At 43.5% G+C, this 22,931-nt stretch overlaps 1 protein-coding gene across 1 annotated transcript; it reads left to right on the top strand.

Annotated features, from left to right (window-relative positions):
* The first annotated feature begins 1,117 nt into the window (after window positions 1-1,117).
* On the top strand, window positions 1,118-22,418 carry slc51a (solute carrier family 51 subunit alpha). Its single transcript, XM_059968187.1, has 8 exons — window positions 1,118-1,528; window positions 4,507-4,661; window positions 6,546-6,619; window positions 7,895-8,053; window positions 9,683-9,794; window positions 10,453-10,599; window positions 19,768-19,873; window positions 21,900-22,418. The coding sequence occupies exons 1-8, from the start codon at window positions 1,453-1,455 to the stop codon at window positions 22,028-22,030; spliced, it is 960 nt and encodes a 319-aa protein (XP_059824170.1). The 5' UTR covers window positions 1,118-1,452; the 3' UTR covers window positions 22,031-22,418.
* Window positions 22,419-22,931: the final 513 nt, after the last annotated feature.

Below are 22,931 nucleotides of genomic sequence, written 5' to 3'. Positions count from 1 at the left end.
ACCCAGAAGGCAGGATGTTGTTCTGAACAGTGAGAAGCTGACTCCTTAAAAACTTTTAAAATCTTCTTCAATCCTCATCTCTTATCAAGCTCTGTCCCCTACTCCTCCATACAGGTGACCCCCACATTACAGCATTTCAGAGAATGTAAATTCACAAATGACTACCAGAAAACCCAAGATACAGGATAAAAATTCCTCTCACAAAATGTGTTTTATTTTTTATTTTACTTTCTGCTCGCATTACTTGTACAGATTATATAGCCTTATGGAATATCACAATACAGACATTTTTATTAGGAATGTTCCCTCCTCTGTGTATCATACAGTGCCTCCAAGAAGTATTAACTACCCTTAGAAGTTCTTGTGTTTTACAACATTAAATCAAAGTGAATTTACCAGCAGTTCGATCTTCCAGATACAGGTGTATTTTACTACACTCAATTGACTCCGCACAGGTGATCTCCATTTAACTAATTACGTGACTTCCAAAACCAATTGGCTGCACCAGTGATGATTTGGTGTGTCATATTAAAGGGGTGAAAATTTATGCAATCAATTATTCTACATTTTATATTTGTAATTAATTTAGATCCGCTTTCACTTTGGCATCAAAGAGTCTTTTTTTGTTGATCAGTATCAAAAAAATAAAATCCACTGTGATTCAATGTTGTAAAACAATCAAATATGAAGTGGGGGGAGGGGTGAATACTGTTGTCTTACACTGGCAATCTTTCCTGCTTCCTCTCGCTTCCGAGGTATGGTTTTGGGACTGGAAAGATAGTGTCACATCTTTTGTCTCCACAGAACCTTTCATCGCGTAGCTGGAGTCAAAATGAGGAAGGGGGTAATGGACAAGTGGAACCAGGTTTTGAAGGCTGGTGGGAATGGGGGGGGGGGGGATTAACAAAGGGTTAATTGTGTGTGGTTGAATGTGTGTGGGAGGACAGCCCCAGGGAAGCGGCTAACGTGGAATCGGAAATGTTAACATTCATACCATTTGGTTTTTGGTTACCCAAGGGGAATATGAAATGTTGTTCATCCAATTTGCATTTGGTAGTGGGAAGGACACTTGAAATGAGCATTCAAAACGCACGTTAATTTCGAATTCGCTGCAAGCGCCTGGCAGGTTTGAAGTCGAACAATGCTCTCGGGGCCATTGCACTCTGATTACCTGAACTTCTGAGATGTCGAAGGCGTCTTTGATTTCTACCTTTTACCTACTGGGCTATTTCAGTTTAAGGAGGGGTTGTATTATAGACCTCTGATTGCTTTACAACTTTAGGAGCTGATGCTTATCTGCAAAAGAACGTGGACGCCTAGTACTGTAATCGAAAATGACTCAAGCCAACCAGCTCCTTGCATCTGGAGTCAGGCAGGCGGGGAGAGCGGCCAGGGGATACTGATCCCGGGAAACTCGACAGCAAGTCCAGTCGCCGTCTGTATGCCGGAGAGATGACCGACTCACGGAACGTGAGCCTGGAGTTCTACTGCGGCTCCAACCCTCCCAAAGCCGCAGAAATTTTACGGAGTGAGTATGCAAACTGAATGTTACCTGGCGGGGTTGGCTCTCCGCTTCACCCTTCAGCACCGGGAATATGGCACCCGAACTGCCGCGGCGACAATTTGTGGGCTTCGGTCTGCAGAGACGGCAGAGTGACTCCAGCAGCACAGAGCCCGGTTCGGGGCTGAGGAACGAGCCGGCTCAGCCTCTCCCCTGCCCCGGTACACGGGCACGGGCGGCGGCCGATGCGGAGACGGGGTTTCGAAGATCCCACACTCAGCCCAGGCAGGAGTGCTCCAACCCTCCCTAAATAAATCCGGCGGTTCTTGTGATAAAAGATAGAAAACAGCTCTTTCTTGGAGTTTATTGGGCACAGTAACAATGCCCATAGTTTTAGTTCTCGAAGCATTCATTAATCTTTTTTAAATTTTAAACTCCAAATTTATTCCAAATAGCCTTATTACTATCCCCATATTTTACAGTACGCCAAGAGGTAACTAAACTCTTTTGTCAATTCCGTAACTTATTTGCAATGTTTCTCCTGCTGATGTCATCAAATACCAAGGATAGGCGTTATTGTGGTCAACACCAAACTCTAGTTACTGTAGCCGGACATCCTTTGTAGCTATGCTGCATATGGATTCAGAATCCTTGCACATTTTGTGCTCTAGTTTCAAAATATTTTTCTCAAAGTGTGGTTGAACTGTTTGATTTGTGAACAAGAAAGTGATGTTAAAATTCGTCGTCCGCTTCGAAAAAGTATTGCTTCTAGCGAGGATCCCCAAAATATCAAAGAGCAGGGTAAGACAGAAAAGCCAGTGCTTTTGAAGCCAACCACTGGCTGTCAGTCTTGAAAATCCAGCTATAAAAAACCAGCAAGCATGGAAAACGGATGGTGAAAGTATATTTTATAAGTTATTTGCAAATAAGTGCTTCAGTGCAGGTTGGATCTGCTTTTCCACCCCAATCTCACGATTCTGTGTCGTGCAGATCGTCTCAGATGTGTAAATGCTCTCGATGTTTTATAAAATAAATCTGTTTTTGGCAAATAAATAAACTCATTTCAACCACACTCTGACCTTGCTGTTGCATTGTTAATATGAACGTTACTACCAGTTATTGGGAAAAGACAGCTGATAAAATGAGTTCGGCCTTACGAGAGGAGTAACAGACTTGAGTGCTATGTGTGAGATCACAATCTCAGTGCAGTGTTTATTATTCGGTCGTTACCGTGTAGAATATTATTTCTTTGTACTTGGGAATAAAGCCACACAAAACGCTCGAAAATGAAGTAACTGAGCACAAACTACGTGGAAGCTCGATTCTGGACAGTTTCCAAGGACAGTCTGGCTCTGTATAAGCGGTGTAGGATGTTCATGAGAAAATGGGGGGTGGGGGGGGGGGGGGAGGCAAAAACGCAGTACAGTATGTACTGTAAAACTATGGAAATCCCCCGACTTCCCAAATAGCCAGTCCATCCTGATCATTCATTTCCCCACCTCACACCATGCCTCTCTTTTTACAATTATTGCTGTTCCAGAAGATTAAAACTGATAGTTACTAAATATACCTGTGCTGATTCTCAGACCTGTTCGTTTGAAATTCAGGCTGGCATTTACAACCTGAAGTATAAACAATGATGGAACATGTGTAAGGATCTCCATGCTGGTGAACCAAAGTGACAAGTCATTTCTACAAATGCCAAATACTTGTCTTTCATATCACTTATGAGGTTTCTCATTTGTTTGCCATAATTTCCTTTAATACTCAAGATATTATGGTATTTATTAATTATTCTATTTCTAGTCAATGGTACTATTCATGTTTAACATTCATGTAATTGCATCATATTTGGAATGTGGTTTATTCCTCTGAAGTGCTTGAGAAAAAACCCAAAATCATGTGTTGTGGATCATTCAGGATTTCTTTAAATTTAAATGGACCTTTGAGCTCATGTTATCACCTCGAGAAGCATGAAGTTGATTTTCAGAGTTCAGTTGGCTGAGTGAAATGAGTATTTAGATTATGTTCCAGATTTCTATTCTTTAACCCCACTATCCTTACTCTTAGAATTGCAGATTTTTCCCTCTCACAAATAATTGTTAGAACGTTGGACGCACTTTCAGAAACTATAGTGGATGATGCGTTTAACTTTTAAAAAATGAAATGGAAAGCTAGAAAAAAAATTGTAAACTAGAATTCCAGGATAACTGAGCCAGCGCTGACCTAATAATCTGATAGGCCACCTTGTATGGTGTAAAACTATGAATACTTGATTAACCTAAAAATATGCACTGTATCATAATTCCTTTCAGTTATAGCCAAACTTGTTTTTCTTAAGAGAAAATGATTAATTTCAGAAGTTATTTTGCTCAATTAGCCCAGGACAGTATTTACGCAGCCCTATCTGCATGTCATTTCCCCCCCCCCCCAAAAAAAAACTTCTTGCCTGTCATTTACTTGTTGGGGGGAAAAGTTGAGAGAAATATTTTGGGACACTAGTGGTCTAAACTGTCAATCCAGTGAAACTAAATCTGTGCAATCTAGTCAGTAGCATTTGGGGATTCATTTGTGAAGTTTTGTATTTCTCCTCTGTCTCCTTGAAATGGAAGCTGTAAATTCCAGTATTCTGCAGACTTTTTAGGAAATAAATCAATGTAGAAATAATAGTTTCATTTAAGATGACTCCTGGGGAAGGATGTCAGGTAATTACAGAATCAACTTTAGAAATATACCATGTGTGTAATTAACTTTAATTACTCATAGGCGATGGAGGAAATTAACTGATTCCAGTTCCTAATCAGTGTGCTGTTTTTCATAAGAGGCTTTACATTTTAGTGATAATATTAATCTGTGAAACATGACCACCCACTGCACTTCAACAGCAGTTTAGGCAAGACTTTGCATCTACTCAGCAAAAGAATAAATGTGTGAATTTGAGATTGTAAATGGCTTGTGAATGGAGACCGCTCATTTCAAGTAGTGAATGCTTTCTCACCCCACAGATCTGAATTCGCCTGCCATCATTTTGTACAGTGTTCTCACTCTAATGGCTGTAATTGCAAATCTTGTGTATTGCGAGGAAGTTGTGTATCTGCTGAGAAAAGTCCCATCTTCAGACAGGAGAGCAACTATAATATGGGTCAGCGGGGCTGCACCGGTAAGTGCTGTTAGAACATCCAGCTGGGAAATTTTCCAGAAAATGCTTTCAATTCATCATTCATTTTCAAATATCATCTTTCGTTGCTTTAACGTAATTCATCCAAGGTTTTTCAAAGTGAGAAAGCTTCCTTATAAATTGTGTGAGTGCAAGTAAGGGGCATGCTGGAGGCCAGGGTAGGGTGCATCTGGCAACATGTTCTACCCCTGAATGTCCCTGAGCCCAAAGGCGAATCTGGTGCTAAGGGTGTGGACACACTGCTTATCTGCCCCTCTATCCCTATGCCATCCATAGCTGGTGTGTGTAGGGCTCCCATCCATCTGATTGGGTTAGATTCAGCCATTCTTTTTATTTGCTTTATTTCATGTAATATTTTTAACAAATGTTCTTTTAAGTCCACATTTTTTTAAAACTCTGGTGCTGGTGGTGGGTTAGAGGGTTCTAGGGTAGTACAGTGCAGAAAAAGATGCTTTGGCCCATCAGATCAATGCTAACCATCAGTTCCCCATCTGTACTAATCCAATTTATCAGTACTGTATGCCTTGGCTATATCAAGAATGATTTGGACCAATGTGTCTATGCAAAATTCCTCCCTTTCATCTCTAACCTCCCACATCCAACTCCTTTATAGCACAGTGTTAAAACATTAAGCAGACTGATATATATATCTATAGATATATTGAGTATCTTAAATATTTGCATTTAGTTTTCCTTCATTTAATTTGAGAACTTTGTCATATCATGGTTACCCCAAGAGTGACCAAAGTTGCTCTTTAGATTATGTAACCCCTTGGGTCGCCTCAGGCTCGCTCAGCTCGTGCTCGTCTAGGGGGAGCAGCCTTCAGCCCTGCCAAACTGGGTAATCAGCTTGTGTGGATGCTATGTGATGTCCCCACCTTGCCAAAGAACCAACAGGACACCATATGTGATTAAATGATTACAGTTTATAAAGATAACTATAACTGATTAATAACCATACAGTATATATGAAGGAAACGAAAATAAAGAAAAGGCGCCAAACTTATCAAAGTCCAAACCACTTCGTGCATAACCGTTTGGAGCTCAATTACTGAAGTCTTCTGGCCACCATTCGATCTCCTCCGAACTCCTTGACGTGCAGCTCAGGACTACCTGAAGTTGTCAACCAAGCACATCTAGCTTCATCTCCTCTCCTCGGGGTACCTCCTGGCCTTGGACCCCTGCTTGGGAACCATTCCTCACCCAGTTTACAGCATCGTGTCCTCTCTCTCTCACCCCCTTGCGCCAATCTCCCCAAAAGCCTGTCAACAACCGCTTACAGACTCAGAAGAAAGAACAACATTAATCCCAATTGGTTTACAAAGGAATATAATTCTCGTTATCAGTAAATTTTAACCCAAACATGCTTCCAGCACTCTCTTGCAACAAAGAAGCAGTCCTACTTTTAACAAAACAAAGAAGCCATTTTGATTAACATACACAGTAACAAAGAAAAAGAAGAAACCCCCCCCTTTACAATTAGAATGCAAGCATATCTATATTCTAAATATTATCAAAATGCATTTTATAAAAATAGTAGGAATAATCTATAGAGCACCACACACCTACCTGCTCTCTCATTCAATAACCTGCTGTCTTGTTCAATATACCAGAGTTCCTTGCACCTGCTCTCTCATTCCATTATCTGTCGAGCCCCAAGTGCCTGCTGCTCATTATTTAAAATATAAGTAACTGACCCCAGTCAATGAGGCTTGCATTTCATTTTATTTTACTCTCTGCATGTATCAATTTAAAAAAAAATGTAATTTTACACAGGTTATTTTGAAATCTTTTAAAAAAATAAAATGAATTGTGTTAATTTTTTTGTATATTTAAACATAATTTTTTTAAAAACTTTTGTTTCAGGTGATAGCGTCCGCATCTTGTATTGGCATGTGGATTCCTTTGGCATCAATGATCACAGATTTGACAATAGCAGTGTATGTATTTCTTTTGAGGTTTTTACTAATTTATCCCATTTTAACTTTAATAAGTTGTTTAATTTAAACCCTGGAATACATTAAATTTTAATATTCTTTGGGAAGCATCATCAAAATTATATTCTGTTTATCAAACAAGATAAAGAGTTCTTCAATTAGAGGTACTGTTTTTGTACAGAAATATACTTTCATGTTTCCGTGGAGTTTCCAGTAAGTATGTTTAGCTGCAGGGCAAAAAAAAAATTCAAGATGACGGCTATCAGTAAATGTCGAACAATTTTCCTTGACATGATGCAGGGTAAAAATGGGAATGGAAATAATGCAATTCCTTTTCAGGCTTCTGTTTTCATTTTGAGAAACTGCATAATAGTTTATTTCATTGAATGATACAGGGTCTAATTGATGGCATTAAATCCCAAAATAGGTAATTTCACAACTGTGAGGTCAGTGCTTAGAATGAATGAAGGTTGAAGGTAATTTTATTTTCCCGAATCCCCATCTAATGGCAGACTTTTAGACCTGAAACAAACCCTCAAGTGTCAGAATCAATGTCAATCTCTAATGTTTACAATAGGATATTTAATACAGTTTTCAAATTATCTTGGCCTTCTGCCAGTGAAGCAGACAATTGTTCTCAGATATAAGGTAACATCTGTTGTATGATAGCAGCAACTATATACTTGATGGTGAGTCCGGAATGCACATCATTCCAACTTCCTCTGCTGCTTTCCCAAGTCAGTGTTTAGTTTCTGCTTACCATGACCTGACTGTAGAATGAAGGAGGTTGACAGCTCAAGGTTGTGAAAGTGTAGAATCACCTTATGTGCACTCATTGTTATGTTCACTAAATGATTTTGCTTCAAAAGGACAAGTTATGCCTGTCTTGAAAACAGTCTGCATTCCTACTGAAGCATTTCTCCTCTCAATCGAAATTAGAACTAGTGTCACCATACAACTTAAGAAGATAAACATTCCAATTTGTTCAGTCTCCTACATAACTACTCACAAGAAACCAGATGTTTGAAGCTTTGCAAAATTAGCTTCCAAGTTTTCTTTGAATTGTCATGGTTACATGACAGATTCTGACTTCAGAATTATTTTGTGTGGAGAAATGCCTAACGAAATTTGTAAAATTCTTTGGAAATTTAAGACTGTGTTAAATGAAATACACTGCAATGTTCTTGATTGTGTAGCAACAATATAGTTGCAAGGTGATTTAAATGAAAGAACATTTTTGAGGAGTAACCGTCTGGGTTTATTTTGTTATGTGGATAGATACTTCGCATTTGTTATCCATAAGTTCCATCGGATGATGATAGAAGAATTTGGGGGTGATGAAGCGTTCCTGAAACATTTTGAAAATACTCCTGTGAAGATTAGTACAGGACCTTTGTGTTGCTGCTGCCTATGTTTGCCTTTTGGAAGGATTTCAAGGTAAGTTTTTAGACTTCTTTGAGGATGATGTTCTTAGTCTGTTATTCCTTTCACAGAAACACACCATATATTCTGAGTTACTGAAGCCAAAATTATAAGGTTGAGCTGCAGATATTTATCTTGGTTTGGAAACTGGGCAGTGATGAGCCAATCTATAGCTGGGGAAGTGATGGCGCCCTCATGTTAGACTGTTCGAGGTAACTTTTTTTTTATTTTTCTCATATTTGTATATCTGTGCATTTGTAGTGCTAATATCCTTTGGGATCAATAAAATATCTATCTACCTATTTATCTATCTATCTATAATACACCCCATAATGATGGAATTAGATTAGCATTCCACCATGGTGGGCTGGTTGGTTCGGTTCTGCTTGAAACGTATTTATATGACATCAACTTCGTCCTTTCAACTTTGACCTCAATACATCTTTTTTAAAGAAAGAAAAAAAATGGGGGCATCCGGATAGCACAGTGCCATCCATAATGCTATTACAGCACCAGTGAGCTGGGTTCAATTCCACTACTGCCCATAAGAGGTTTGTATGTCTTTTTCGTGACCACATGGCTTTCCTCCAGGTGCTCTGCTGCATATGAAAATTAGGAGATGAAAACCTTATCATTTAAACTTACTTGAGCAAATAACACTTTAGTTGTGTCAAATGCCATCTAAACTTTCTGAGCTCTACCTCAAGTTAACCAAGTGCTTACAAGAAATGTTTATAGTAATACGAGTAAAATTGTAGTTACAAGAGAAAAAGTTGAATTTGATGTGTCTCTGTCAGGTGAGAATGTTATGGAATATCCAACAAGAGCAGGGAGGGACAGAATTATCTCAAAACGTGTAATAAATATTGGCCATGATCTGACCAAATAATGGAGCAGACCAATTCTATTCCACAGATGAAAAAGACAATATTGAATTAATGTGTTATTTAGATATTCAGCACTGTAACTGGCCCTTCCAACCCAACAAGCTAATGCTGTCCAAATACACCCATGTGAGAATTAACCTAACTCACATCTTTGGAATGTGGAAGGAAACCAGAGCACCTGGAGGAAAGCACTGTCAACGTTTTGGGCCGAGACCCTTCATCAGGACGAAGAGGCAGAAACGTCAACAGTGCTTCTCCTTATAGATGCTGCCTGGCCTGCTGTGTTCCACCAGCATTTTGTGTGTGTTCTACCAACTTTGATGTATTTTTTAAATAGTTTGATATTTCCAATACTTCTCAGATGTTTTGGAATATTTGTGAATGCCAGAGGCATCACAGCCATCCACTTTCAGTGAGGGATTTGACGCCTGGTGTGGAGTCTCACCAGCTATCAAGACTTTTCCAGGGCACAGTGAGTCATTCCAGGCAGGAGAGACCATATTTTGCACTTGGTTGCACCTGTGATCTGGTAGTGAGCCCTCCAGTGGAAGGCTGTGTCTGTGACTGCACTGCACGAGGCAGCAGCTGACCCTGAGGCCAGCAAAAAACCTGTTCCACTAACAACATAAATATCCTAAGGCACTTCTCAGTACGTCCAATTATTTCTCAATATTAACCTCTAAGTGGAAGCACAAGTTAATGTTTTATTTTTTTTTCTGATTTTTGGATGTGGACATAAGACTTTTTTTGTTCTTAGGCGCCTGATGTTCCTGCTGAAATTGGGAACATTTCAGCTGGCTTTCTTGCGTCCAGTTCTGATGGTCTTCACGTTGGTCCTTTGGGTGAATGGGACCTTTAGTCTTGATGATGTAAGCAATAGTTGTATTATTCAAGTAATATCTAGTTTACAAAGCAATTATTAATTTTTGACGTATTTCAAGCACCGGGTTGGGAATTACCTTCTCTATCTGGTCTGTTGATTAAGTAACACAATTTATGAAGTTTCCTGAGTTAATCCCAAAATTATTTAAAATTTATTGTAATTTGTGAATTGTACCATTCAGTGAGAATAAACATATTAAAGGTGATCGGAGTCAGAAAACATGTTTACTTGGTATTTGGTTGATATGTAAGTTAGAATTTTGTCTTGTGACTACCAGCAGAAGGAAATTAAGAATTATCCTGATTGCAACTCGTCTTGAGTTGTAGCAAGTTATAGTTATAGCCACTTGTACAAAAGGTAAAAGTAAACCAAATGGGTTTCACAAAAAAATCTTAATAGTTAACATCACCGTTACTGAAATTAATTAAATTTATCATTCTGAATGTTGTTAACTAATCTGAATTTAAATTTTGCAGCTGCCTTGATGGATTTAAATTCAGTCTCCAAGTCATTTATCAAGGTCCTTTTAACCCTTTAACTTTGGTTAAATTCTATGTAAAAGCTATTTAATTTATTGTTTAGAGCTAAGAATAGTTGGAAATATTTTTACTGAGCTTAATAGTGTATATCTTGTTATTTTCTAGCTTACACCTAGCGGACCTGCGATTTGGATTAACACTTCCCTTGGCATTTCCACAATATTTGCATTGTGGCCAATTGGAATAATTTTCAATAAAGTCAGAGGTGAACTTAAAAATCAGAAGATAATCCCTAAATTCACCCTTTATCAGGTATGAATGGACTCTGGAATTTTGAAGTAGTCATGTCATATTTGCTTTGCTTTTTTTTTAAAAAACACAGATGTCAGTGAGCATAAAATATGTGGGATAGTTAGGAAAGTAAAAGTCAAAGAATACCAATATTTTAATATCTTAAACAAAATAAGTTTGCCAAATTGATGCCTTTTTATTTCACTTCAGTGGAAATGAAAGTGATTCTTCTGAGCTGATATTATTGACTGTTTGATTTGACTGGGTTGGCATAACAAAGGGTTACCAATTGCTGTTTAAACCAAGAGGCAATTTCACTTGTGGTTATGTAGGCTAATGAGTATGTTCTAAAGGAGAAAATAGTACTCTGTTGGGCAGTTATCAGTATTATTGCAAATTGGTTGTTTTTTAAGTAATCATAAGTTGTTGACCTGAGTGCATACTAGAATTATTCACATTAATGTTGAGGAAAATCTTACACTTCCCTATTCTTTTTCACAATTTGAGTTTCTTTTGTTACTTTGATGAAATTGCCAGTCCTAATTGGGGAACTGGAAGTACAAGAAACATCATCCCTTCAAATTTCCAGTAAGGCAGTCTAGGGCTATCTAGATGGCCATAAAATGCTCCTCCTTTGAAAATCAATACTAATGCGGTCTGTTGTTTGCTGAAATTTCTGGGAATGTTTCCAGCTGGAATCAGAAAGCCTACTCTTTCCCTCACCATGACTATAGAACAAAAAGCAACAAAGGCTGCCAAAAAGAATATATAGACGGGCAAGTTTTAAAATAAACTGAGAAATTATATTTTTAACATTGCTTTTAGAGATTTAAAAATTCAAAGATTCCCTCTAGATGAGGAACTCCCTTCTCATCTCAGTATAATGTTCAAAGCAAATTTATTAAAGTGTATCACCATATACAACTGTGATTCATTTTCTTGTCGGTGATAATAAATCTGATACTGATTTTTGAGGAGAAAAGTATTGGTAAGATGGTGTTAAATGGTATTTTCCTTGACTCTGATTCTGTGCATATCATCTGTGAGTTGAACCAATCTGTCAATTTGTATCTGATTTCATATCACCAAATGCTTGAAAAATTGGTAAAGCATTAATGAGGACAAGTTAGTAATATTACAACTTGGATCACAAGGCAAATCAGCTGCATCAAGTTAAGCTGTCACATTGGGTTGTGCGTGCGCTCCTTGTTGATAGATGCTGATGCTATCTGTGGGATTGAGCAAGATTCTTATATCTGCATGACATTCTGAAAGACCTTGTAGAAATCGTCCTGCATTTATCAGTCAGTCTTGTCTCTGTTCATATGTTATCTGATTGGAACTGAGGCATCATCTAGTGCTATTACCCCGTGTGCAGGCTCGGTACAGTCCAGGGCACTTATTTTAAAAACTTCATCCTTAGCAGACACTAAACTCACTTGGACATAATGAATTTCATTTACAAATGGTTTGCGACTTTTGAATCACGTGGGCTTTGTCCTGCTCATGACTTGTATATTTGTGCCCTAGACTCTTCTGCAGTACTGTAATATAAAGAATAAATAGAGCAAAAAGAGAACAAATATAGGGAAGTGGTGTTCATCAGCGGGCTGGCCTGTGATCAAGTGGCATCAACATTGAACTTTGAGATGGGTGGTCCTGAGTTCAAATCCAACTGGGTCCCAAACAGGTCAGCAGCAGTGCCTGCGCAGAAGAAAGGCCTGGCAATCTACTTTTATATCTTACCATGAGAACCCTGTGGACAACTACACTATCAATAGGGTCGCCATTTGCCAACAACAGAGTTCATGGGTTAATCATCTAACCTGTCTAATTTTTTTAATGAGAAACTTGAAAGCAGGCCTGTCGGAAGTTTTCAGGCTTCCACGGTAATGGCAATGAGCTCTTGTGGCCTGCAACTCAAGGAAATCAAAGACAGAAGTAGAGAAGATGTTCTCCAGTCATATGAGCATTGCTGAGAGTAGAGTACTGTGACTACAGTTTTGATCTCCTTATTTAAGGAAGGATATAAATGCATTGGAAGCATTTACTGGTCTGACACCTGGAATGGTTGGTTTACCTTATTGGGAATGGTTTGATAGGCTTGGCTTGTATCTGGAGTTTGGATGACAATTGAGTTTGAGGTACCTTCACAGGGAGAATGTGGGAAGAGTGTCTGCTCTGGTAGGAGAATCTAGAACTAAGGAGTTCTGTTTCATTTTTAAAAAAACAAAAAATAAATCACATATTTAAGATGTGATGATGCTTTGTTTTGTCTGAGATGACTTTGGAACCTTTCCTCTAAGGGCAGCAGAATCGGAACCTTTGCATATTTTAAGGCCAAGAAAGATAGATTCTTGATAATAAAGGTTACCACAATGAAGCATTGAATTTACAATCAAATCAGGAAAGGAGTGGTTGAACAGGTTTCGCATTTATCCACTGATCAAGTTTGGGGCCAGCTTTTCTACGTTTACTTTATAGTTGCTGTTACGAAATTCCCGTAACTGGATCACTTACCAGCAAAGATAGAGAGGTCCGTTGAAGTCTGATGGTACTGTGGCGACCCATTTCCTGGCACATCCGAACCAACTCACAATTAGATAGCCTACGGGGGTTTGCGAGCACAGAGCTTTGGAGCCTCTGCGCCATGGGGGGCAGGTTGAGGGAGGCTTAAAAGTGAGGCTGAAGATTTCAAATAAAGTTTTTTCCTTCGACTGCAGTTACCGACTCCGTGTCGTAATTTTAGCGCTGCGTGTTGCACACCGCTACAATTGGTGACCCCGACAGTCCAAATGATTTTTGGACCAGAAATGACCGACGCCGCCTCTGTTCATGCGGTTTCGTTGAAACTGCCGGGTTTCTGGACACAGCGCCCGAACCTATGGTTCCAGCAAGCCGAAGCCCAATTCCACGTTCGCCAGATCACCTCAGACGACACCCGCTACTACTACGTGGTGAGCTCCCTCGACCAGGACACAGCGGCCCAGGTTGCAGAGTTCGTACAGTCGCCCCCAGCAGACGGCAAGTACATGGAATTCAAAGCCCTGCTCCTCAGGACTTTCGGACTCTCACGGCATGAGCGGGCTGCCCGTTTACTGCACCTGGATGGCTTGGGCGACAGACCTCCATCGGCTTTAATGAATGAGATGTTGTCTCTCGCCGACGGACACACACCCTGCCTCATGTTTGAGCAGGCATTCCTGGAGCAGCTGCCTGAGGACATACGCCTGCTGCTGTCCGACGCGGATTTCAGAGACCCCCGGAAGGTGGCAGCCCGGGCGGACTTGCTGTGGAACGCCAAAAAGGTGAGCAGGGCGTCCATCGCACAGATCTCCCAGCCACGCTCCCGGCAGCAAACCAGTCCAGGCCCGGCCGCAGAGCCCGCCAACCCCCGGCCCAATGAACACTGGTGCTTCTACCACCAGCGGTGGGGCGCAGAAGCCCGCCGTTGTCGCCCGCCCTGCAAGTTCCCGGGAAACGCCAGGACCAGCCGTCGCTGATGGCTACAGCAGCTGGCCATTGGGATAGCCTCCTGTATGTGTGGGATAGAAGGTTGGGACGCCGGTTTTTGGTCAATACTGGGGCTGAGATCAGCGTTTTACCTCCGACGAGTTACGACACCCGCAGCAGGGCACCGGGTCCCCCCCCTGAGGGCCGTGAATGGCAGCACAGTAAGGACCTATGGCACCCATCAGTTTGGCTCCAGCCAGATCACGTGGGATTTCACACTGGCCGCCGTAGCCCAACCGCTTCTGGGTGCAGATTTTTTGCGGGCTCACAGCCTACTGGTCGACCTGCCCAGGAAGAGACAGGTACAGGCCGAGACTTTTCAGACTTTCTCCCTGGGTGCAGCCCAGTTGCCAGCCCCTCACCTCGGCTCCATCACGCTGTCCGACAACGACTTCACCAGGGTCCTGGCGGATTTCCCATCGGTTCTGGCACCGCAGTTCACAGCGGCCATGCCCAGGCACTGCGTACAGCACCACATCCCGACCCAGGGACCACCCCTCCACACCCGCGCTCGGTGGCTTCCCCCGGATAAGCTATGACTGGCGAAGGAGGAGTTCCAGAGGATGGAGGAATTGGGGATCATCCGGCGGTCCGACAGCCCATGGGCCTCCCCCTGCACATGGTGCCCAAAGCGACGGGGGACTGGAGACTGTGCGGCGACTACCGTAGGCTGAACGAGGCTACCACACCGGACCGCTACCCTGTGCCGCACATTCAGGACTTTGCAGCAAACCTGCACGGCGCACGGATCTTCTCCAAGGTAGACCTCGTCCGAGGGTACCATCAAATCCCGATGCATCCTGACGACGTCCCCAAAACAGCTCTCATCACCCCGTTTGGCCTTTTCGAGTTCCTCCGCATGCCGTTCGGCCTGAAGAATGCCGCACAGACGTTCCAGCGGTTAATGGACGCGGTGGGACGGGACCTGGACTTCGCATTCATCTATTTGGATGACATCCTCATAGCCAGCAGCAGTCATCAGGAGCATCTGTCCCACCTCCGTCAACTCTGCGCCCGACTGAGTGAGTACGGTCTTACAATCAACCCCGCCAAATGCCAGTTCGGACTCGATACCATTGACTTCTTGGGCCACAGGATTACTAAAGACGGGGCAACCCCTCTGCCCGCTAAGGTAGATGCGGTCCGCCTCTTTCCCCGACCCACCACGATCAAAGGCCTTCAGGAATTCGTAGGTATGGTCAATTTCTACCGCCGCTTCCTCCCTTCAGCTGCCTGGATCATGCGCCCCCTGTTCGCCCTGATGTCGGGTCCGAGCAAGGACATTACCTGGGACGAGGAGTCCGCCGCCGCTTTCGTTCAAACGAAGGAAGCTTTGGCGAATGCCGCAATGCTACTACATCCCAGAATGGACGCCCCTACCGCCCTCACAGTGGACGCATCAAACACAGCAGTCGGTGGGGTGCTGGAGCAACTCATCGCAGATCGCTGGCAACCCCTGGCATTTTTCAGCAAACACCTGCGACCACCCGAGCTCAAATACAGTGCTTTTGACCGGGAACTGTTGGCACTCTACCTGGCAATCCGGCATTTCAGGTACTTCCTAGAAGGTCGGCCCTTCACCGCGTTCACGGACCACAAACCGCTTACCTTTGCATTTACTAAAGTGTCCGACCCCTGGTCGTCCCCCCAGCAACACCACCTGTCCTACATCTCTGAATACACGACGGATGTCCGGCACGTCTCGGGTAAGGACAATGTCGTGGCGGATGCGCTCTCTCGCCCTACCGTTCATGCCCTTTCCCAAGGGGTAGACTTTGAGGCGCTGGCAGAGGCGCAGCAGGCGGATGAGGAGATTCCGAGTTACAGAACCACAGTCTCCGGTTTGCAGCTCCAGGACCTACTCTGTGACGTCGCCACCGGCCAGCCCCGTCCAGTCGTCCCGACAGCATGGCGGCGCCGCGTTTTCGACTCCATTCATAACTTGGCGCATCCCTCCATCCGGACAACTGTCCGGATGGTTTCCAGCAGGTTCGTTTGGCACGGACTCCGCAAACAGGTCAGTGAATGGGCCAAAACGTGCATGCACTGCCAGACGGCCAAGGTGCAGCGGCACACCAAAGCCCCACCGCAGCAGTTCCATCCCGCCCACCGGCGTTTCGACCACATTCATGTGGATATTGTGGGCCCCCTGCCAGTGTCGCGTGGAGCGCGGCACCTCCTGACTATTGTGGACCGGTTCACAAGATGGCCAGAGGCGGTCCCGCTCACCGACACCACCTCCGAATCTTGCGCCCGAGCCCTGATCGCCACCTGGATATCTCGCTTTGGTGTATCAGCCCACATTACCTCCGACAGAGGCTCCCAGTTCACCTCCAGCCTGTGGTCAGCTATGGCCAGCCTTTTGGGGACTCAGCTGCACCACACAACTGCCTACCACCCACAGTCGAACGGGCTAGTGGAGCGTTTCCACCGTCACCTGAAGTCGGCCCTCATGGCCCGCCTGCGAGGAGCCAACTGGGCGGACGAGCTTCCCTGGGTCCTACTCGGCATCCGCACAGCGCCCAAGGACGACCTGCACGCCTTGTCGGCTGAGTTGGTATACGGCGCGCCTCTGGTCGTCCCCGGGGAGTTCCTACCAGCCCCAAGGGGGCAAGAGGAAGATCCCGCAGCAGTCCTGGGCAGACTACGCGAGAAGCTCGGTAACCTGGCCCCCATACCCACTTCACAGCACGGGCGGCACCCGACCTGCGTACCCAAAGACCTACAGAACTGTAAGTTTGTGTTTGTACGAAGGGGCGGGCATCGGCCACCGCTGCAGCGGCCATACGAGGGGCCGTTTATGGTGCTCCGGAACAACGGGTCCACATTCGTGCTGGACGTTGGGGGGGAAAGAGGAGGTTTTCACGGTGGACCGCCTCAAACCGGCCCATGTGGACCTGGTGCAACCGGCCGAGTTTCCGGCACCTCGGCGCAGAGGCCGACCTCCCAAGCAGGTTCTGGCCCAGACTGTGGACATTGGGGGGTGTATCGCCGGTTCTGGGGGGGGGGGGGGGGGGGGGGTTATGTGGCGACCCATTTCCTGGCACATCCGAACCGACTCACAATTAGATAGCCTACGGGGGTTTGCGAGCACAGAGCTTTGGAGCCTCTGCGCCATGCGGGGCCAGTTGAGGGAGGCTTAAAAGTGAGGCTGAAGATTTCGAATAAAGTTTTTTCCTTCGACTGCAGTTACCGACTCCGTGTCGTAATTTTAGCGCTGCGTGTAGCACACCGCTACAGTACTATTTTTAAAAGTCTTTATTTATAAAGGGGCACAAAATAAGATTAATACAGACATTCAGATAATATACGTTGTCAATACTCAATCTAAAAACATGGGTATAATAATAATCATCAATTAAGCAATAGCTCTATCGTTTGTCTAGGGGATATTGTATTGTCTGATGGAAAGATAAAAGTCACTGTCCTTTCAAGCTGCAGCTCTTTGGGTTTAAGAGAGACGGTTTGAATCTCTCTCCCCCTCTCCCCCTCTCCCCCCTCCTCCCCTCTCCCTCTCCCCCTCTCCCCCTCTCCCCCCTCCCCCCTCCCCTCCCCTCCCCTCTCCCCCCTCTCCCCCCTCTCCCCCCTCTCCCCCCTCTCCCCCCCTCTCCCCCCCTCTCCCCCCCTCTCCCCCCCTCTCCCCCCCTCTCCCCCCTCTCCCCCCCTCTCCCCCTCTCTCCCCCTCTCCCCCTCTCTCCCCCTCTCTCCCCTCTCTCCCCCTCTCCCCCTCTCCCCCTCTCCCCCCTCTCCCCCCTCTCCCCCCTCTCCCCCCTCCCCCCTCTCCCCCCCCTCTCCCCCCCTCTCCCCCCTCTCCCTCTCCCCCCTCTCCCCCCTCTCCCCCCTCTCCCCCCTCTCCCCCCTCTCCCCCCTCTCCCCCCTCTCCCCCCTCTCCCCCCTCTCCCCCCTCTCCCCCTCTCCCCCTCTCCCCCTCTCCCCCTCTCCCCCTCTCCCCCCTCCTCCCCCTCTCCCCCTCTCCCCCTCTCCCCCTCTCCCCCTCTCCCCCTCTCCCCCTCTCCCCCTCTCCCCCTCTCCCCCTCTCCCCCTCTCCCCCTCTCCCCCTCTCCCCTTCCCCCCTCTCCCCCTCTCCCCCTCTCCCCTTCCCCCTCTCCCCTCCCCCCTCTCTCTCCCTCTCCCCTCCCCCCTCTCTCCCCCTTTCCCCCTTTCCCCTCTCCCCCCCTCCCCCTTTCCCCTTCCCCCTCTCCCCCTCTACAAGTAACATGGAATCACCCCTCCCCCCTCCCCTCCCCCTCTACAAGTAACATGGAATCCCCCCCCTCTCCCCCCCTCCCCCTCTCCCCCTCTACAAGTAACATGGAATCCCCAGGCCTATCAAAATAAACTTAAGCTGACAGAAAGCACCGGGAGACAGCATTACAAACAGAAAGACGCTCAAGAAAAACACAAACTCTAAACAATTAATGACTCTTATTAAACTACAATTAATCAACTCATGTGCTCTTAAAAAATCTCAGAGCTCAATGCACAGGCCCAGGAGGCTCATTACAGTCCCCTCCTCCCTATGGCCGGCACCTGACGGCCAAAGGAAACCTGAAATCTCGTGATCCAGAGTAGACTTGAGACCTGGGGAATTCGAGAGGGAGACCTGAGGAACTGGGGAGGGGCCTCGAGAGAGCAGCCTGGGAAATCTTGAGAGGCAGAGAGACTTGAAAACCTCCAGAGACAGGGAGACCTTGGGACTCCTGGAGAAGACCATGGTGGCCTAAAGGTCCAAGGGAGACCTTGAGAGCCTGTAACAGTTAAACCCAGAAAAACCCCTGAGGCCTGGAAAACTGGTGTCCTTTAATATGAACCTCAAAGCCTAGGGAAGGATCGTGCTCACAGCATTTTATTCTTCAGTATTCTTCCAGAGGTAAATAGAATACAGAAGGCTATACTGTCAATTCTGCTGATTCAGACAGGATAGACAGGCTCTTCTTATCACTGAGCTAGCTTCACTTGTTACATGAAAGTTCACTTTTCGCAGTCTGTACCATGAATTTCATCGAGTGATTAAACATAAATGTGAAAAACTCAGATCGTGGAGGTGAGAATAGATGGCATTCTCACCTCAAGCTGACTGATGCCAAAATACTGCTGTTCAGCCTCTAGATTCGTTACCTGGAGGGATCCTTCTGTCATGATGTGCACCAGCAATATTGGAACTCAATGTGTGGAGGAAAGTCAAACTGCACCGACGAAAGGTTATTCCAAAAAGAATACTGAGAAGTAACATTCTCAAAACTAGGACCCTCTGATTAGCACTAATCGGGCTTCCACTTAAACAATGCAAGTAACACAGGATGTCTATCAAAATAAATTTAGCAAGCTTAAACAAAAAGCTCCAGGAGCCTGAATGACAAAGAGCAGTGGTTCAAGAAAAACACAAGGAACTACAAATGATTAATGACTCTTATTAATAAAACAATTAATCAATTCAGGTGCTCTAAAAACTTCAGAGGCATGCATCCCAGCACCCTGCACAGAGCTGACGAGCTATTTAAAGTGTGAGTGAGAGAAAGTATCATTTAATATTCAAGTAATATGACTGATTAACTTCAGGGATTGACCAATGTAAAAAAAATTATGAACTGTTGGTATTTCCCTCTGAGTCTAATTCTTATCGTTTTGGTTATACTTGTTAATTTTAATTTTATGTGTATTTTTTCCCCCCCACAGATTTCATTCATTCTTACTCAGCTCCAATCTGCCATTCTCAACATAACGGCGTTGTCAGGAGGTTTGGCCTGCGCGCCTCCATTTTCACCAACAGCCAGAGCAGCATGTACGTTGTTTATCCACTGTCGTAGATTTATTGTATAATAGCTGTAAATTTCTAAACCATGATACTCAATATGAATATCTGAATAAGATGCTGCAAAATGGAAGGGTTGGCTTTACAACTCCCAGGATTTGCCATGAGGTGTACTAAATGAATATATACCATGTTCCTTTTGAGTTAACGAACATTATTGATGGTGAAAACACTGAAGAACAGTATTTCTTTACCTCCTGAACATAAACAGTATAGGCCAGGCATGGGCAAACTACGGCTCGCGGGCCATATGCGGCCAGTTAAGCTTTTTAATCCGGCCCGCAGAACTTGATGAAATTATATTAATAAACCTTATTAACGTTTTTTCCCCGCAATTCTGGCGTTTTCCCAATAGATGACGCACTCTATATACATTGACCTTTGTTGAGGTGCAGCGTATTACTCCACATTTGCGCTTTACTCTTTGTTCAGCTCGACCTATTTGTGTGAACAGGTGTTCCGCGTCATGAACATCAACAAAGCCAGCCACAGATCCAAGTTAACTGACCAACACCTCAGATCCATTCTGAGAATTGCCACAACAAAACTAAATCCAGACTTTGATGCGCAGGCTAAAAAGGGAGACCAACAACACTGTTCCCACTGAAATTAAAAATAAGTTTCTTCATTGTGTTATGTAAAAAATGCATTTGAAAATATTTTTTTCAATAAGCCTTACATGTTACATGTCATTTCTGTTAAGTGATGGACATGAGTAGTGCGCAGGTGCACGTACATTCTCAAAATAAAAAATGCGCTCCAGATCAAGTAACGCGCTCCGCATACTGGCGCGCTGTCATTGTTCTGTCTTTGTGCTGGTCGTTGTTGAATTTTGGCACAGGGGACAATTGAATAAGAAGGAGCAGGACAAGTAGACCTGCATCTCCTACCGTTTTTGAAATAAAGACAGTCAGGAGGAGAGTGATGATGATAATATTTTGAAGGATAACAGAATTTTCAGTGCTTTAAAATAATAACTGTTAATATTTTAAAAAAGCTGTATTTTATTCATTTAATTTTCAGTGTTTTAAAAGTCATTTCAATAAATTGCTAAATACCATGGGACTTCAAAGACAGATATTTTGTTGTAATGCATTTGTTCATTTTCAATTGAAATTAAAGCACATGTTTTCTACATGTTACATGATATTTTACATGTTACATGATATTTTACATGTTACATGATATTTTATTACCATGGGACTTCAAAGACAGATATTTTGTTGTAATGCATTTGTTCATTTTCAATTGAAATTAAAGCACATGTTTTCTACATGTTACATGATATTTTATTACCATGGGACTTCAAAGACAGATATTTACCATGGGACTTCAAAGACAGATATTTTGTTATGCATTTGTTCATTTTCAATTGAAATTAAAGCACATGTTTTCTACATGTTACATGATATTTTACATGTTACATGATATTTTATTTTCTCTTATGAGGTGTATTACCAAAACACTCCGTCCATCTGCTCCTGGTCCGGCCCCCCTGTCAAATTTTAGAACCCTTTGTGGCCCACAAGTCAAAAAGTTTGCCCACCCCTGGTATAGGCGTTTAGCCCACATTGTTGTGCTGATCTTTTGACATACTCCAAAATCTATTTAAGATTGAAGGAAAAATCATGCAAGGTTACTTGAATGAAATGCTGGATGAAATGCAGTGATTTTTTTTTCCTTTTCTGTGTATTCCTATATTTTTGAAAAAGTTCGGCTTTGTTAGAAGAAAAACCTATTTCTCAGAAATGGATGACATTTGCTAAGCTTCTGTTATTAGCCCAGGCCATTTACAGCTTTAGCCCAAGATGGGAATATAAAATGGTGAAAAAATTCTCCAACTAGCATTTGTAGAGAGCATGCTTTTGACAGAGACTCATGAAGTTATAAGTAAATATTTTTGCCTTGTTACTAGTAGCCTCTCTATCATTTAATTAGGAAATGTTATTAAATTACAAGTGTCTCAACTAACAAAATATACTTATGTCTTTTTCAGATATGAACCAGCAGCTTCTCATAATGGAGATGTTTATTATAACTATGCTATCACGCATTTACTACAGAAGAAGATACAATCCCCTAGAAATAGATGAAATGCAAACCTCAGTAAAAACACAAATACCCTAAACCTTGTGAATTATAGTATGGCGTAAAGCAAAATCTCAAGAGCATAAGGCAATAATTGAACATAGTTTACTAGATTTGTATTGAGGTATTGACAGTTCCCCACTCCTCTTTCGGGCATTCCAGTAACACCAGTTTTTCAATAAAGATGTTTGATTAGATCCTGAGAGCTTTTACATTTGACTTAATTGATAGTTTTGTCATAAAGCAACTGTTTTCAATAATATGACAATAGTTTGACTATTTTCATCAGTGGGATTAAAGGGTGCGTGTATGTTATCTACAAGTCTACTCACACAGCCCTGACAAACCAGATATCATGTTCACATCAGCCTCTGGTCAGGAAATTATGGGTGTACTGTCTGAATTATAGAGTAAATTTTAAATGAAATGAAGGAAAAATATGAAAACTGCAATAGGCTTGTTTTAGTCCTTACCAATATTTTGCTGTTAATACCATTTCCTACCCTAAACTATTTTTTGGGGAGTCAGCTTGTTCAAAATTTTATGCAGGGATAAATAATTCTCCATATGCTTTCTCATTTAAGGGGGAGATCAGCATCTGAAGCTGAGGAAACTATGAATCTCTCACACACTACAAATTAATAACTTAGAGGAATTACAACTTGTAAATTTTGGGACTGCTTTGTTGAACACCTCTGCTCCATCCATCAAAAGTCGAACTTCCCGCTGGCCATATGTTTTAATTCTGATTCCCATTCTATTCTGACATGGTGGTCCATGGCCGCCTCTTGTGCCAAGTTGAGGCCACCCTCGGGTAGCAGGAGCAATGTCCTGTATTCCATCTGGATAGCTTCCAATATTCATGGTATGAATATTGATTTCTCTTTCCAGTTTAAAACAACAATACCCTTTCTCTCTTCCTTCCCCCCCCCCCCCCCGC

This window comes from Hypanus sabinus, chromosome 4 (genome assembly GCF_030144855.1).
Source record: "Hypanus sabinus isolate sHypSab1 chromosome 4, sHypSab1.hap1, whole genome shotgun sequence".
NCBI classification, from domain to species: domain Eukaryota; kingdom Metazoa; phylum Chordata; class Chondrichthyes; order Myliobatiformes; family Dasyatidae; genus Hypanus; species Hypanus sabinus.
The sequence above is the reverse complement of the archived record's forward strand: the minus strand, read 5'-3'. Positions and strand labels throughout refer to the sequence as shown.

Coding starts and splice junctions, on each gene's coding strand:
- slc51a (XM_059968187.1), top strand. CDS start 1,453: ATGACCGACTCACGGAACGTGAGCCTGGAGTTCTACTGCGGCTCCAAC. Junction 10,600..19,767: donor CTAAATTCACCCTTTATCAG/GTATGAATGGAC, acceptor TCCCCCCCACAG/ATTTCATTCATTCTTACTCA. Junction 19,874..21,899: donor ACCAACAGCCAGAGCAGCAT/GTACGTTGTTTA, acceptor TGTCTTTTTCAG/ATATGAACCAGCAGCTTCTC.